Source organism: Petaurus breviceps, unplaced genomic scaffold (genome assembly GCF_028583685.1).
Source record: "Petaurus breviceps papuanus isolate PSGF00001 unplaced genomic scaffold, PetGlider_PUasm1.0 154, whole genome shotgun sequence".
Classification (NCBI taxonomy): domain Eukaryota; kingdom Metazoa; phylum Chordata; class Mammalia; order Diprotodontia; family Petauridae; genus Petaurus; species Petaurus breviceps.
The window spans coordinates 8,741,139-8,758,064 of NW_027185715.1; the positions used below are offsets into that span (position 1 = coordinate 8,741,139).

At 42.5% G+C, this 16,926-nt stretch overlaps 1 protein-coding gene across 1 annotated transcript in view; it reads right to left on the reverse strand.

Annotated features, from left to right (window-relative positions):
- Positions 1–16,926, reverse strand: part of PPM1H (protein phosphatase, Mg2+/Mn2+ dependent 1H) — a 313,802-nt gene that overhangs the window by 72,292 nt on the left and 224,584 nt on the right. Inside the window, exon 6 of the mRNA XM_069080699.1 lies at positions 2,791–2,909. Coding sequence (XP_068936800.1) covers positions 2,791–2,909 — 119 coding nt within the window. The remainder of the gene's footprint in view (positions 1–2,790; positions 2,910–16,926) is intronic.

The window sequence follows — 16,926 nt, forward strand, 5'->3', positions numbered from 1 at the left end:
ACTCCAGAGTTTCTAGGAAAGCAAGAGAAAGGATCCCCGCCCCACCAACCCTCTTGAAAAGCCACATAATCATAGTTAGTTGTGTGGCAAGGCTTCTAAGGCCCCAAATTCTCTCCCACGCTCTCCATTTCCAGTGCCACATACAAGAGAAAGGTGACCTAATACTGTGTCTAATTAGAAACACTACATTTTTCTAGGTATAGTGAGAATGGATACTTTTGAAATCCATCCAACGGTGCCAATATTAAGAAAAGTGCTACTAAAAATTCTTTCTCTGCCCCCATACCCACCCACATTACTGGTGTGTGGAGACCCTGTTTCCTGGGGTTGGGGTCTAGAAGAAGGCTGTTCTGCCCAATTTTGCCTGAGGACCCAGAATTGCAATGTCTACCACTGCCCAACACTGCTGTCTTTTAGAGGCATGCCAAGAAGACTGTGTGTGTGGGGGGGTGTTTGAGCTCCATCTTTGGTCCCCTCAAAATAAGGTATGTGAAGGTCAAGTTAAAGTAGAAAAAAAAGAGCACAGGGACCTCATCATTGGTACTTTCCCAAGCAGTCGTCTCCTCTCACCTTCTCAGCCTTTATCAACAGGTCAGCCTGGAAGCATCTGGGCCTCATCTCTCTCCTTTATTCCCTAGAAATAATCAGTCCTCAAATCCATTGTTCTGGTGCCCTTCTTGTACTTTTTCAGTGTCTTCTGTCTCCCCTTAAGTCAATGTCTTCATGACTCCCTTCTACATAGCAGATGTCCTGATTTTTGCCTTTCTCATTTCTTGCCCCTCTAATAAACTGCTGGCGGACTAGTCCAGGTTAAACTTTGCCTTTTGCTCAACAAATCCCCATGGTTTTCTTATTGCCCACAAAACTCTCTGCTTGATCTTCAAGGTTCTATCCATAGCTTTCCAACTATATTTCCTAACCATTTCCTGGCATGAATTCTGAAAATAAAAAATTCCCTTTATTGAGTGAGAATCTCCTTATTGAGCAAAAAGAATCACTCGTTGGATCTTGAAAAAGGAAGGATCCACCCTTAGTTTCTCTCCTCTTCCCATATGCATTACATCATGACTATTCAAGCCTCTTCCTGGAGGGGTGAAGGATGGAGCTTTGACCTTGCCCACCCCAATCACATGTAGCTCAAATGGCACTGCGTCGAGCCTGGCCTTGGCTGGACTTTGGGCCCTGAGCTGCTGATCCTGTTTTATCGTATTTTGCGGGGTAGTGGGGGGCTAGTCCTGAACTTAGATGACTAAGCAATGATATGGAGAAAGGTGGAGTGTGGGCACTGACTTGACAGTTTGAGAAGTCCAGAGATCCCAAGGCCTTGGGCAGTGTGGAAGATACATCATCTACATTCAATACAAAACTTGGAAAAAATGACCAAGGACAAGAGAATGAACCCAAACCTTGTCCCAGTTTGGCAGAAGACATGGACTTGGAGGGAGATTGAGCAAAACAGAGGTGAAATATAACAATGCCAGTCCTGAAAACTGCCTCATGTTTAAATCTCAACCTCTGGGAGAATAAAATAATAGCTATAAGTTATTATTATGGTTATAGTAGCATACTACTAGTTACTAATAATAATAGTGGTTATAGTTTACATATCCTGTTTTAAGTCTCTGTCAGTGTGGACTTGTGAGAGCCTTTTAGGTTTAGTGATTCTATTATGTGGAAGAACTAGCTGTCCCATATCTTATCTAGCGTGTACCCTGCTTAACTTACTACTCTCAGCTTTGGGGTAGATCTGGATATAAGCAAACCTAAACTTTAAGTAATCTTTCCTGGGGCTCCAGGGTGGGGGTGCAAAGAGCTAAAGAATACAAGGAAAGGACCATAACTGCATATGTCCACCCCTGCAGGACTGAATGAGGTCTGAAGCAGGAGAGATGTGATGGCAGTAGGCAGATGGCAAGACTAAGCATTTCGCCGGTGAAGCAGCAGGGTCTGGTGTCTAGGACCAGAGACGAGATATAACTGCTGACTGCAGATGCTCTGGGATAGTTTGCATTCACTTGGTCACTAATCAGTACGCTTAAGGAAGGCAGTCAGGTGGGGCCTGGAGTCAGGAAGACTCATCTCCAGCCTCTGACACTTAGTAGCTGTGGGACCCTGGATGAGTCACTTCACCTCTGTTTGCCAGTTTCCTCATCTGTAAAATGGGATGATGATAGCACCTATCTTCCTGGACTGCTGTAAAGATCAAATGAAATAATCATTGTAAAGCCCTTAGCACAGCACCTGGCACATAGTAAGGGCTATACGGACATTAGTTCTTATTGTCTCAACAAATGCTTTTGCTTTGAGCGAATTGTGTCCAGAGGCCGACTGCTAAAGGAAAACACGGCATCAGGGATTCTTGAACACTTGGGTTTTTTTCTCTTTCTTTTTAAGAAGTATCCGCTCACTGGGTGGAAGCAGCCACCCACCTCTGGAGACAAACAATTTCCAAGCGTAAGTGCAAATTGGGAGAAGCACTGCCCACAGGGGATCAATGCTAAGATGCTTCCCATCCAAAATGCCTCCTTCTACTCATGAGGCTCAAGAGGCAGGCCTTAAAACCCCAAAAGAGGGCAACAGAGACACCAGCACCTGGGGTGGTTCGGTCCTGGCATCTGAGAGGCAGCAGACGAGGATGTCCAGGGGTGGGAATCTGCGGCCTCGAAGCCTCCCCTACAAAGACGTCTGCAGAGGCCTGTCTCTTCTCCCTCATCCAACCCGCTGCATAAATGGGCTTTTTTTTTGGGAGGATGCCTCCTTTACTCACATCAAGGAGGGGACTATTCTTACCAGCCTGTCATATTGAAGTCCCTGTACAGCATCTTCTTTCCAACTTCTTTTCTCTGTACTCTCCTTGGAAACTCCAAATGTGTGAACTCATTTCCCAGCAAGTGAGGCTGCATGAAAGCCTAAGAGTGGAAAGGAGAAAAGGAGAAGGGAAAAAAAACAAACCTCACATTTAGGGCATGAAACAACATTCTGAATGTTTCACAAATCCAGGCAGATGCTTAAACAAACAACAAACCCAACACATTTTTTCCCCCAAGAAAGGAAAAAGGTTTTAGAAACTGAGTGCTCTCAGAAAAGTACTCTGTGAAATCATAAGTTTATCAAGTTAAGGAAAGGCAATTTGACTTTTCAGTTGCTGCTAAAGAATGTAAAGCCACATTTGTTTTTAGCAGGGCCTGAGATAGATATTCCAAAGCACCCCCCACTACTAGGCACTATTCTTATTTTGATGCTTAAAAAAATAAAGTCTCACTGCTGAGATGTTTCTTTTTAAAAAATCCAATCTATTTTTTTCAATTAACAAAAATTCATTTTCTCTCTCTCTCTCATCTCTCCATCTTTGGGCAGGGAGGAGGAGAGAAAATCAAAATTCTCATCCTAACAAATGTGCACATTTAAGCAAAAAATGAACTCCCACACTGGCCGTGTCTTATTGCTTAGATATTTCCTTTTAAAAAAATTTAATCCCTCTTTTTTTCAATTAACAAAAAATCTATTTCCTCTTTCTTTCATTCTTCCATCCAGTGGAGGGAGTAGAGCTGGGGGAGAAAATCAAAACTCTCATCAAAACAAGCAGTCAAGCAAAACAAATTCCCACATCTTCCATGTGCAAAAATGTACGTCTTAGGGTGCGCCTTTCACCTCTCCATCTTTGGGCTCAGTTGTTCCCCTATCTCTAAAATAAGGTGATTGCATCTTGTCTCTCCTAGATGTCAATCTATGAAATCTGAGGCAGTTTCCAGCCTCTGCCCAGCACATGACTGAGCTGCAAGAGATCTGCATTTGGGGTGTAAACCTTGACCCTCCTATAACAACCACCTTCTTCTCCTCAGCCTTCTCCAAGGGAAAAAAAAAAGGGCAGTAAAGGCAACTGTGACCTTTTTCTCCTTGGCTTTGTGGGGCTCTGGGCAAGCTGTCTACACAGAATTAACACTGCATCTTACCATGTGTCTGCATATTTATTACCCCATAAATACAATGGACTAGTGATGCAGGCTGGGGCTGGAGACACCAGGCAGGAACTTTCTATTGCAGCTTCTCCACTGTGCTCAGCGGTAATGTGATCATAGAAGTGTGGGACCATGCTGGAGCAGATGGTCTCTTCCTCCCCCCACCAAATCTCTGTTCGCACTACAAAGTCTTGAACAAACAGCCACTTAGGGAATTACTTTGAGACAAACAGACTCATTGTCACATTGAAAATTCAAACCCAGCTTATCCACTGAGGTGGAATGCTTGTGGGCTGGCTTTTAACCCCCCCCCCCAAATACCTGCATCACTGCTTATTCCTGCCCCCCTCCCCCAGATATAAGCAGCTAATGTCTGCTAATTGGCTGGATGGAGCATTTTAGAGATTTTCTGCTATTGCCTTGCAGGAGCCAAAAGAGCAGGGATGGGGTCTTTAACTGCATCTTCCATCTCAGCAGACTTCCGGGGCTATGATGGAAGCATTGGCTTGGGTGCCATTATTCGTATCTGGGGTGGTGACATACTCCTAAGTCTGGAGTGGGGGGCAGGCCTGTTGGGGTCTGAGAGGACTGGGGACCCCTAACACTAAGGTGACTCCCGACTGAGGCTTGGGGCTGCTGCCATGATTAACAGCCTAATTTTTAGGCTTAAAAGATAACTGAGCTCCCAATGGCTTCAAGAATGGGCTGTTTCCCAGGGATACTTAGGATCTATGGATCCTAATTTCTTTGGATGTGCTGATGGGAGAGGATGCCCCCTGGGGAAGTCCCGGGTTCAACCTAAAGCCAAGGGTGTGAGGAACTTGGAAGAGCTCTCTAGAACTCAATGAGTCAGTCAATCAATAGACATTTATTAGAATTTACTGTGTCCCTGACAATGTGCTACTCCCAGAGGATGCAGAAAAAGAACAGTCCCTGTCCTTAAGGAGTTCATAGTCTAATGGGAAAACAACTATGGACAAGATATATACAGGAAAAATTGGAGATAATCAATAGAGGGAAGGCACTCTGTTCAGTCCTTTTTCAGTCATGCTTGATTCTTCGTGACCCCATTTAGGGTCTTCTTGGCATAGATACTGGAGTGGTTTGCCATTTCCTTCTCCAGCTCATTTTACAGATGAGGAAACTGAGGCAAACAGGGTTAAGTAACTCACCCAGGGTCACACAAATAGTAAGTGTCTGAGGTTGGATTTGAACTCACGAAGATGATCCTTCCTGACTGCAGACCCTGCACCATATACATTAATGTCGGCAAAGCCATCTTGTAAAAGGTAAGATTTTAGCTGGGTCCTGAAGTAAATCAAGGAAGTCAGGAAGCAGAGATGAGAAAGGAGAATATCCCAGGAATGTAGAACAGCCAGGTAGAAATGCCAGGAATCTGGAGACACAGAAGGGACGGCAAGGAGGCTGGCGTCCTCCCACGGAGGGAGTTAACAATCTGTATTCAGCTACTCCTAAACACTGGTTCATTCATTATTCAACAAACCATGTCTTAAGCACTCTAGGATGCCTGAGGTATCCTACTAGACTTTGGTGAAGACGTGAAACTAAACATTTTTCCCTGTTCTTATGCAGCTTATAAAGTATAGGCCGATATTCCAGTGCATCAGTGATCTCACTGAAGCAGTTCTCACCAAAGCTGACCACAACTCATCCACGACTGTCCATCCTGTCTGCCTGACCCTCGTGCCTGTCCTTCCATAAATCTCCCACATGGTCTCCATTCAACCTTTCAGGGCTCTTCCTCACAATCTCCTGACATTATACAGATCCCAATGAAGAACATCATCTGTTCATCAGTTATCCTTTAGTTATGTAGCGGGGGCATCTTTTCCCCGATTTCACATTTCTCTCATAATTTTCTTTACATTGCTTCTCTTACACAATTCCTCACTTATAACATGTCACAACCTGCTTGAGCCCACTGCACACCCTTTCATTGACCTCTAGGTGATAATGGTGCGCAAGTCTATAATCAGATTACAGAAACCAATAATCAGTTGCTATATTATAAATTTCAATTTTCCATGGTCTCTATAGAATTGAAGCTTATGATATAGCAAGTGGGTCTTGGTTTCTGAAATCTGATGCTTGCAAACATCTGAAAACAAGACCTGTTCTTAAAAGATAACTGGTGATTATAGCTAATGTCACTCAGACTTACCCACCCCTTTAATTTCCAGGTCTATACACATTAAACAACAACAGTAACAATTATGATTATGGTGCTTGCAGCTAGTGACTGCCATGCCATGGGCTGGGTCTGACTCTAGCTAGTCTTCTGGTCATTTAGGTCTAATATTGGAATGAGACAACATTAGGGTCACTCAACAGTTAACAAAAGGTTTACTCTGCCATAGCAGGGAAAGCATCTGCAACAAAGGCATTTAGTGAGAACACTACCCTGATTCCTCTAGACACGGTTTCTCTGTGTTGGTCATGCTGTTAGTCCAAGGTGAGAAGTCAGAAAGGTAGGTGAAGCTCCTTTTGGCCTTTTGTATTCAAGCAACTAGAAGCACGGCACCAGGAGCCAGGAAGACCCAAGTTCAAATCCAGCCTCACACATTTACTCGCTGTGTGAACTGGCAAGTCATTTAACCCTGTCTGCCTTGGTTTCCTCATCTGTCAAATGAGCTGGAGAAAGAAATGGCAAACAACTCTAGTATCTTTGCCAAGAAAACCCCAAATGGGTCATGGAGAGTCAGACACCACTGAAAAGTTACCCAACAACCACAAAATTCAGCCAAAGAGAAATGACTTGGACCAGTCTCTTTAGCCAATCATATCTCAAAGAAAGTTTCAATATCTGTTAAGAGACTATCTCGAAAGGCCCTAGAAAATATAGTTTCCTATTACAGAGCCAAAAAGGTCGAAGTCTATGACCTTGGGAGATATCACTCCCCTTCAGCTTGGGATGCAGGCAAAGGATGTTTATGATGTAGTCCTTGTCCTTCCAAACTGTTCTAAGTCAAACTTAGTTTGCTTAAAAAATAGCTCAGTTCTCACTCTAGAGAATTTTTCACCACGAAAGAATCCTCACTGGGCTCTTATTGTTCAACTAAGCTTTGAGAACAGGCTCAAGCCTGAGGAAAATGTTCAAACGGGCTTGGGCTTTGCTTCCAATGTGGTTTCCCCAGCAGGTGGAGGGGGCAATCCAAGGGCAAGTGGTTTTTGGAAGGTGTCTAGAGGCTTCTTCCCAGTCTTTCCCTGCCATCCAGGTGTGATGCGGCTTCACCAGCCAAATTATCCTGAGGCAACATTCTAATCAGTATATTGCAAGAAAGACCCCATTTGGTGATTTTTTTTCCTTCTTCTCTATTCCCTGCTAGCAAGAAAGTGATTGAATTAAGCCTCTAAGATCTAGGTAATTTTGGAGGCATATTCTACAGCAATACTCCAGGCCTGGGGAGTTTAAATTTGTCATCTCCCACCATCCATATGAAAAACAAGAAATGGCTCCCAGAGCGGGTAGACATATACTCCCTAGGCATATTTCATGGCTGACACAGCCACATTAGAAATCCGAAAAATGAAAGAACAGTCTTCTGTAAAAGGGGCCAGGTAGTAAAACTTCATTTAGTATCTAATGTTTTGTCTTTTATTATTGTTGTTGTTATATTTGTCTGTATTAATAACGACTATTTCTGGTTAAGGTGTCAACATGAAAGCTTGTACGGGAACCAAGCTCTCCCACATACACTCTAACAAAAATATCTATGAGGGAAAAAGAAAAAATGATCAAAACCACCCAACAGAAACAGCAGTAGCATCTTCATCCAGACCAGGACAGAATAGGAAGGTAGCCACAAGCAATGGAGATGCTGCTGAAAGAAAGTTTTAGACAGGGATAGAGGATGCCAGCATGAGCTCTGAGAACGTAGGGCAGAAGCCAGAGGCATCTCAGTATGGCTTATCAAAGTAGCATAGTAGGAGAGAGCCAGTCCCCAAAACAGGAGGGAACAATTAATGAGTACACAAAGTGACAGAAGGAGAAAAGACCAGTTCAACAGCTGGGTGTATATTCAGGGTCACTAAGGCTTGAGACAAATGTGATCTTCACATCTGACTGGGGTCTGGAAGGAATGAGTCAACTTCCAGGTGGGGACTGTTGAAGGGAAAAGAGACAGTGATGGGGATAGGTCACCACCTACACAGGGCCGACACAGAAGGCAGAAGCCAGGGATTGCATCAGAGGGTACACCTAGTCCTGGTCACTGCATCCAGAAATATACAAGGAGTGACACAAAATCCAAATGACAGAAGAACCAGGGCCTGCTCAGCCCATCCAAGAGTTTGGGAGAGGACAGAGCCTGATGCTGGTACAAAGCCCTAATCCAAAAGCTATGGCCAGAGGTATGAGCAAACAGAAGAAATCACCAAACACAGACTGTGGGTTATCAGAGGCCTCAAAGTTCAACCCCAAAGAGGAGAGCAAACCTGTAAGTTTAAGTAGAACCTTAGATAAAGGAATGGGTTAGCCACAAGGACTCTAAGAGCAGCTCGAAGAAATGGAAGAAAAAAAAAACAACTCAAATTAGCATTGCAGACGGGGAAAAAATGGAATAACTAGAATGTAGAAAATCTTACTCAAGTAAGTGGACTCCCTGAAAAATACAATGAAGCAGTAAGAAACCAATGACCCTAGGTGAAAATAATAAATAGTGGAACAAAATCAAAAGCCTGAAAAAAAAAAGTTTAAAAAGTGAGGTATCAACTATCAAAAGGAAAACAGATTGAGAAGAGATAGCTGAAGAATCATTAGGCTCCCTGAAAATCGTGTCCAGATTAAAAAAAACCCAGGATACCATATTTCAAGAAATTATAAAAGAAAGCTGCCAACACCTAACAGGAACTGGAGAGTGAAGAGAGGACAGAAAGAATCCACTTTCTCTAAAATGTATGTTTAAAAAACTATACTGGAATAGCAAAATCAGAGGTTGGTATTCATCCAAGCTGATGTCTACTTAGCTTAGAAAGTCAATGTAATAATTAAATTGTAAATCAAAAAGTGCTCTCTCTATACACACATACAAAGTGGACTCAGGAAGACCTAAGTTTAGATCTGACCTCAGATACTTACTAGCTGTGTGCCCCTGGGCAAATCACGTAATCTTGTTTGCCTCAGTTTCCCCATCTGTAAAATGAGCGGGAGAAGGAAATGGCAAACTCCTCCAATATCTTCACCAAGAAAACTCCAAATGGGGTTACAAAGAATCAGACATGGCTAAAAAAGAACTGAACAAAAACATGTGTGTATGTATGTACATATATAGTCTATATATAAAAAAAACTCTTGCAAAATTACCTTAATATAATCAATCTATAAAATACTAGTAAAAGAACTATGAAATATATTTTTATCCAATAAGCATGTTCTTACTCTATCAGTAATTTAGTCCTCTTCTCCATTCATTAAGAGAGAATGCAGTAGAAGGAAAAGATCCATGGATTTGGGGCCAGAAGGCTTGGGTTCAAATCCTGATTCAGCTACTTCCTTCCTGGGTGATCTTGGAGGCAAAGTCACTTCAGGGGAGGGGTTGGGCTAGATTAATGGTATTCTGGATCCCAGAACTAACTGTTAAATTTTCAATGTGAACATTTACAACCTTGAAAACCAGCAAATTCTACAAATCAGGGCTTGATTTATTGTTTTGTTGACTGTCCAGGCTTAAGACAGTGATGCAGAAAATTTTAATAATGCAGATTAGATTTAAAATTGTGTCATGCATACAAGTTTTCTGCCTTCCCTTCCTCCTCCCTCTACCAGCTGGTTGTCAAACATTTCCCAGCACATCTCTGGCCTAAATGATTCCCATAGTTTCTTCCATCTCTAAATTCTATTAAAGGTATAGAAACCAGCATATTTGTTCAACTTGGCTTTGATGGATATGCTATCTTCGTTATCATAATTGACATTTATAAATTTATACAAAAATTGTAAATTGATTTAAAAACCCTGACATTTATGCTATGTTCTAGCCACCGCACTAAGCGATTTACAATTATTATCTCATTTGGTCCTCACAACAACCTGGGGGGTAGGCGCTACTAATCAGACCCATCCTAGAGCCCAAGAATTCCTCTTTAATCAACAAGCACACAGAAGAGGAGTGCTTCAATCACTCATCATCACTGATCCAACCATGAACTGACAGTTCTTCAGTACTTACCGAAGTCTGCTTGATAGCACAGAGACAGCACAATGAACTATCTGTAACCCTCCCTTACTAAAGCCTCCTCACAGAATCCTGTTTTAATGATCAATTTTGCTGTTCAATAATTTCAGGTATGTACGACTCTTCCTGACCCCATTTGGAGTTTTCTTGGCAAAGATACTGGAGTGGTTTGCCATTTCCTTCTCCAACTCATCTGACAGATGAGGAAACTGAGGCAAACAGGGTTAAGTGACTTGCCCAGGATCACATAGCAAGTAAGCAAGCATCTGAAGCCAGATTTGAACTCAAGATGAGTCTTCCTGACTCCAGGCCTGACACTTTATCCACTGACCCACTTAGGTGCCCTTTAATAATCAATATTAACACTAATAATAAAGCAGCTAGATGGTACAGTTGATAGATCTCTAGGTCAGGAGTCCAAAAGACCTGAATTCAAATTTGGCCTCAGATACTGTATCAGCAATGCCATATTCACAATGCCTATAGAGATTACAAATATGCTGGTATAATTATCCATCACAAATACATCATGTTTGCCATATGGGGAAATAAACTAGAAAATTTATTAAGATACCAAAAGACTGAGTCCCAAAACCAGAAAGTGAAAGCCATCAGAGTAGTTATGATATTGGCACAGGTAGATAAAGTAGAAAGCACCCACATTTTCAAGCCTTTAAAACAGAACAGGCTACCTCAGGCAAAGGTCCTCCTCTCCCCACTCATAGCAACCACCCAGCGTCTTGGAAGCTGTCAGGGCAACTCTGCCCAGCCTGTAAAAAAGCTGCATGCACATTCCTTCTGCTAGTTTTTTGCTTCCTTTTAGTTACATGAACAGTAGCTTGCTCCTGGACCACATGAGTCCCTCCAGTTTGCTCTTCTGAGTGCTGTGACACAGAAGAATCCTCAGGCAAACCAGCTGACTCCCTAGCCATCCTAGCTCTTTCCTTCAGCAGCTTATCCCTACTTTTACACATAAGGCGATAACTTGTAAGCAGCACCCAGCCTCTCCTGCACACTCCTGCCAGTTCTTTGCCTGGTTCTATGGGTATTGCTTTCAAACATCTTTCCAAATCTCCAGGTTCTCCCTCTTTCAGCCTTGGTTCCCAGTTTTCACAGGGCCCTGTGCTTTTAGCCCATTCTCTGGCTAGAGAGGAATAAGGCAAATCCTCCCATCCTGGAATAGCCATTTCTCCCTCTAAAGCCCCACTGCTTCCAAATAGAGGCCTGACATTTTGTGATCCCATCCTTGTCGCCAAATGTATCAGCAATGCCATATTCACAATGCCTATAGAGATTACAAATATGCTGATATAATTATCCATCACAAAATATATCATGTTTGCCATATGGGGAAATAAACTAGAAAATTTATTAAGATACCAAAAGACTGAGTCCCAAAACCAGAAAGTGAAAGCCATCAGAGTAGTTATGACATTGGCACAGATAGATAAAGTAGAAAGCACCCACATTTTCAAGCCTTTAAAACAGAACAGGCTACCTCAGGCAAAGGTTCCTCCTCTCCCCACTCACAGCAACCACCCAGTGTCCTGGAAGAATGCTCCCAGCAGCTCCGGCCCCTGGCAGTGCTCAGCAGGAGTCCTTAGCAGTGTGAAGAGAATGGAACAAGGTTAGATGAGGAGTCTCCTAATGTAGAAGCTCTCCCCATACGAAGAAGAAGGCAGGAGAACCACCGAGGCAAAACAGAGTCCAGGGAGATAATTGAGGATTTCACTCAACAGGAGATCACTGATATATTGAGTAGATTTACCCAAAGAATGGGGGAGTCTTTAGTGTCTTGGATAGTAAGAATCACTGATGAAGGCGCAGGAGGAATAACACTGGACAATGAGGACTGTTTAAAATTCATAAGTATCAGTCAGAATCCTTTTGTACACCAGGCTTTTAGGGATCACCATATGCAAGGAGGAAATAACAAAACTAATCTTCTAGCTTTAGCTGCGGAAGGATGCAAAAAGCAATATCCTACTGAATCTATGTGGCCTAGAGGAGACAGACCCTGGTACTCACTTAGAGACTGTATGAGAAAACTAAAGGAGGAGGTAATGAAAACTGCTATTCTGATTGGAGATGCAAATGCATATTATGATACCCCCCTAGGAGTTCCTCATAGAAATATCATAGTGAAGACGGCTCCTCCTGCATATAAGCACCTAATTCTGACTCTTTTAATTGGAGAAATAGGGCACCCTCTTTCAGAGGTGCTGGATAAGATTTCACAATTAAGCGATTTAGGGGAATGGGAAAAAGACAAATTGCCTCGAGAGAGAAGAGTAAACATCCAGAGGATTCAGAGACAAAATAGACCTACAAGAAGGGAACTGTTTACTGCTCTATTAAGAGCTGGGGTGGACTTTAGAAGAATAGATGGTATTCCAACTGAAGAGCTGCATAAGCTGTACCAAGGAAAGGTACTTAGCATTAGAATGAACAGGGAAGCAGGAACCACCCCCCGTAGGTATTTCTGAATCTGAATCTTTGTATCCAAGTTTGCCCACCTTCAGGGGGAATAGGAGATAGGCCAAGCCCCAGCTCAGATAAAAGAAATATGCAGAAGAGATTGCAGACCCCATATTGGTTTAACAATATATTGGAAGAATGGATCAACTACTGTGACTAGGGCACTGATTGATACTGGGGCTGAGGCCACACTTATCTATGGAAACCCTGATAAGTTTAAACATGGAACTCCTATTAGCATCACAGGTCTAGGAGGCGCTGAAATATCAGCCAGACAGGTTAAAATAACAATGAAAATTGGGCAGTTACCTAAGAAGGAATATACTGTGGTTGTTGTACCCATTCCTGAATACATCATTGGAATAGATGTATTGAGAGGCATGACTCTGAATTTACCTGAAGGAAGATACCAATTTGCTGTGAGGAAGATAGGAATTAATACAGTTTTAGTAGGAAAACTAAAAATGGACCCAATCACTTTGCCTGAACCTTCTGAAGTAATTACTTTAAAACAGTATCGTGTGCCAGGTGGGCAAGATGAAATTGCCACTACTATAAAGGAATATGTTGAAGCAGGAGTGTTAGTCCCTACAACCACAAGATGGAATAATACTGTCTGGTCAGTAAGAAAATCAGATGGGACGTGGAGAATGACTGTGGATTATAGACAGTTGAATAAGGTGACTCCTTCTTTGTATGCTGCTGTTCCAGATACCATCACCTTAATAGAAAGGATCCAGAAATATGATGGGACTTGGTATGCAGTTATTGACTTGGCAAATGCCTTCTTCACCATCCCAATAGACTCTAAACAATGGGACCACTTCACTTTCACTTGGCAGGGTAGACAATATACTTTTACTCGCTTGCCACAAGGGTACATACATAGCCCCACTGTTTGTCACAGTATTGTGGCTGAACAGTTGGATGAATTAAAGCTACCTGGTGTACAGCTTACCCACTACATTGATGATATCATGATACAGGGAAAAGATGCGAAAGTAGTGGAAAGGAGTTTGACCCTTCTAATTGAGCATATGAAAAGTAAAGGGTGGGAAATTAACCCTGCAAAGGTTCAAGGACCAGCTCAGAATGTGAAGTTATTGGTATACAATGGAACAAGGGGCTAAGGGAGATTCTTCCTCAAGCCCGACAAAAGATTCAGGATTTTCCTACCCCTACCAATAAGAAGGAGGCCCAAAAGTTCATAGGATTGTTTGGATACTGGAGGCACCACATTCCACATTTGGGACAGATTTTAAAACCTTTATATAGAGTCACACGGAAGAAATATGAATTCGATTGGGGACTTGAGCAGAGTAAAGCTTTTGAAGAAGCCAAGGCTGCCATACAATTGGCCCTAGATTTGTGGCCCATGCAAAATGGTCCAGTGGAATTGCAAGTGACTGTACAAGATGATTATGCAAACTGGAGCTTATGGCAAAAACAACAAAGCCGAAATGTACCTTTGGGATTTTGGTGTAGGAAACTCCCTTCATCTGGAGTCCAGTACACACTTTTTGAAAAGCAGTTGTTAGCTGCATATTGGGCTTTGGTGGAGACTGAACAACTGACTGTGGGCCATGAAGTGATATTAAGACCTGGAATCCCAATTATGACCTGGGTAATGAGTACCCCAGCTTCTCACAGAATTGGACATGCCCAAGAGGCTAGTATAATCAAATGGAAGTGGTATATTCAAAATAGAGCGAAAACAGGCAAAAGCGGAGTCTCTGCTCTGCATGAATCTATAGCAAACATAGAAATTGAGAGGAATGACACACCCCCTGAGCCAAAGCAACAGTTGGTACAGTCCACTGTAAAATGGAATGAGGGATATGATGTATTAACTGAGGAACAAAAGAGACATGCATGGTTTACTGATGGGACAGCAAAATATTTGGGGCAAAAAAGACATTGGAAAGCAGTGGCCTATAACCCATGTACTAGAAGGACTTTGGAAAGTACTGGGATAGGTGCAAGTAGCCAATATGCTGAACTTATGGCAGTATATCAAGCCATCAAAATAGAACAAGGAGGACAGTGTCATATATTCACTGATTCATGGGCGGTAGCTAATGGGTTAGCTACATGGATGCCCATGTGGAAAAATGAAAATTGGGAAATTCATGGTAAACAAGTCTGGGGCAAAGAATTATGGGAAGATATCTGGAACATGTCTTTGGTCACTGACTTGTCAGTTTTTCATGTAGATGCTCATGTGGCCCCCATCACACCAGAACGTGAGTACAATGCTCATGCTGATCGACTGGCAAAGATTGCTACTGAACGTATTGTTCCTACTTTGACAACAACTGATGATCCGGTATTAGCAAAATGGGTCCACCAAACAGCAGGCCATTTGGGGGTCCAGGCCACACACCAGTGGGCACAAGATCGAGGTATTAGTATCTCTCATTCACTGTTAAAACAGATAGCAGAAGAATGTCATATATGTCAACTGGAAAAGGAGCGAACTGTTCCTCGGGTAGTAACTGGAGAGATAGCAAGAGGAAAAGTCCCAGCCCAAATCTGGCAAATAGATTATATTGGTCCATTACCACTGGATAAAGGATGCAGATTTATATGTACTTGTGTTGATACCTATTCAGGTGTACTAGTAGCTTGTCCTTATAAGAATGCAACCCAGAAAAACACTTGTAAAACCCTAGATCTCATAAGTCTATATTATGGAACCCCAATGCAGATTCAAAGTGACAATGGGTCACATTTCAAAGGCAATGAAATGAAGAAGTATTGTATACTAAACAATATAGAATGGATATATCATATTCCATATTACCCAGAAGCATCTGGGTTAATTGAAAGAATGAATGGATTACTGAAAGAACAGTTGAGGAAGTTAAGTTCCAATAATTCATATCAACATTGGAAGGATAATTTGTTCATGGCTTTGCGTAATTTGAATAATAGACCATTGGGAGGAAGTACACCTCTAGCCAGAATGATGACCCCCAATCTGCAAATTAGAAAACAACAAACACACAAGATCCCAAATATTGAGTATTGGACCTTGAGGCCAGATGTCCCAGCACCGTACCCAGGACCACCTGGTTCGGTGGGGTATGATTTACATTGTTTAGAGGACTTTTGGTTGGACAGGAAAGAAGTAAGAAAAATTTCCACTGGGATATGCATAAGAATCCCTAAAAATCACTTTGCACAGATTTTACCCAAATCAGGATTAGCAGCTCAAGGAATACATGTATTGGCTGGAGTAATAGATTCTAATTATCAAGGAGAAATTGTTGTAACATTCCAGAATTTAGGTGAAGGGCCCATACAGATTCACAAGAATGATAGGATAGTTCAAGTGATTATCGTTCCTTGTAAAACAATGCCACTTGTGAAAACTGACCCTCCTTCCAAAATAACTGTCACAGGAACTGAAGGATTTGGTTCTACTGATAGAATAAAATCAGGAGCTAAAGTATGGGTAAAACGGAAGCCAGATGATGTTCCAAAGGCTGCAGAGATTATAGCATATGGGAAGGATAACACTGTAACTATTGTTTATTCTGGAGAAGATGATTACAAAATTGTACCCTTAAGTCATTTATTCTACCGTGAGTGAGGCTACAATAGTCTGGTTATTGTCTCTTTGCTTCTTCTTGATTTTTTGTTTGTTCACCTTGTTTGTTAGATTTGTTTCCACAGGCTTGGTACCCTCCATCTGTAGATGCCTGATAGCTTAAGCTGGATGTCACCCCCGTCTGCAACTATGATGTGTCACCCTTGGACCTGGCATCAAGCATATTAAGAACTGACCTCTCAAATGGGACCCCTTAGGACAGGGACAGCTCTACATCCGATTTCAGCAGCAAGTAGCCATAGAAGAAGAGATCTTCACCCCTTACCACAAGATTTTGGGGCCCCATTTGTTCGGGGTGGGGGGAATGATGGGGAGCTTGTGCTCAAGCCCCACCCTAAAATATGGTTTTTTGTGTTTATTGTGTGCTATTCTTGTTATATTGTTGTGAAATTTTGTTGACACCAGTTATTCCTACTGTATTTTTGCCAAGTAAGGGACATGAAAGATCTTGGGGCCGAATGTAAGGGTTATGGGATTTAAAGATCTTCCATGCCCCATGGACGTGCTGACATAGCAGAGCAAGAGAAAGCGGAAAGCGAGAGAAAGTGAAAGCCAAGCTAGCGGTCCTGCGGTTTGCTGACGCAGCAGGAAGGGGCGGAGCAAGAGAAAGCGGAAAGCGAGAGAAAGTGAAAGCCGAGCTAGCGGTCCTGCGGTGGCTGGCGGCGGTTGGCGGCGGTTGTGA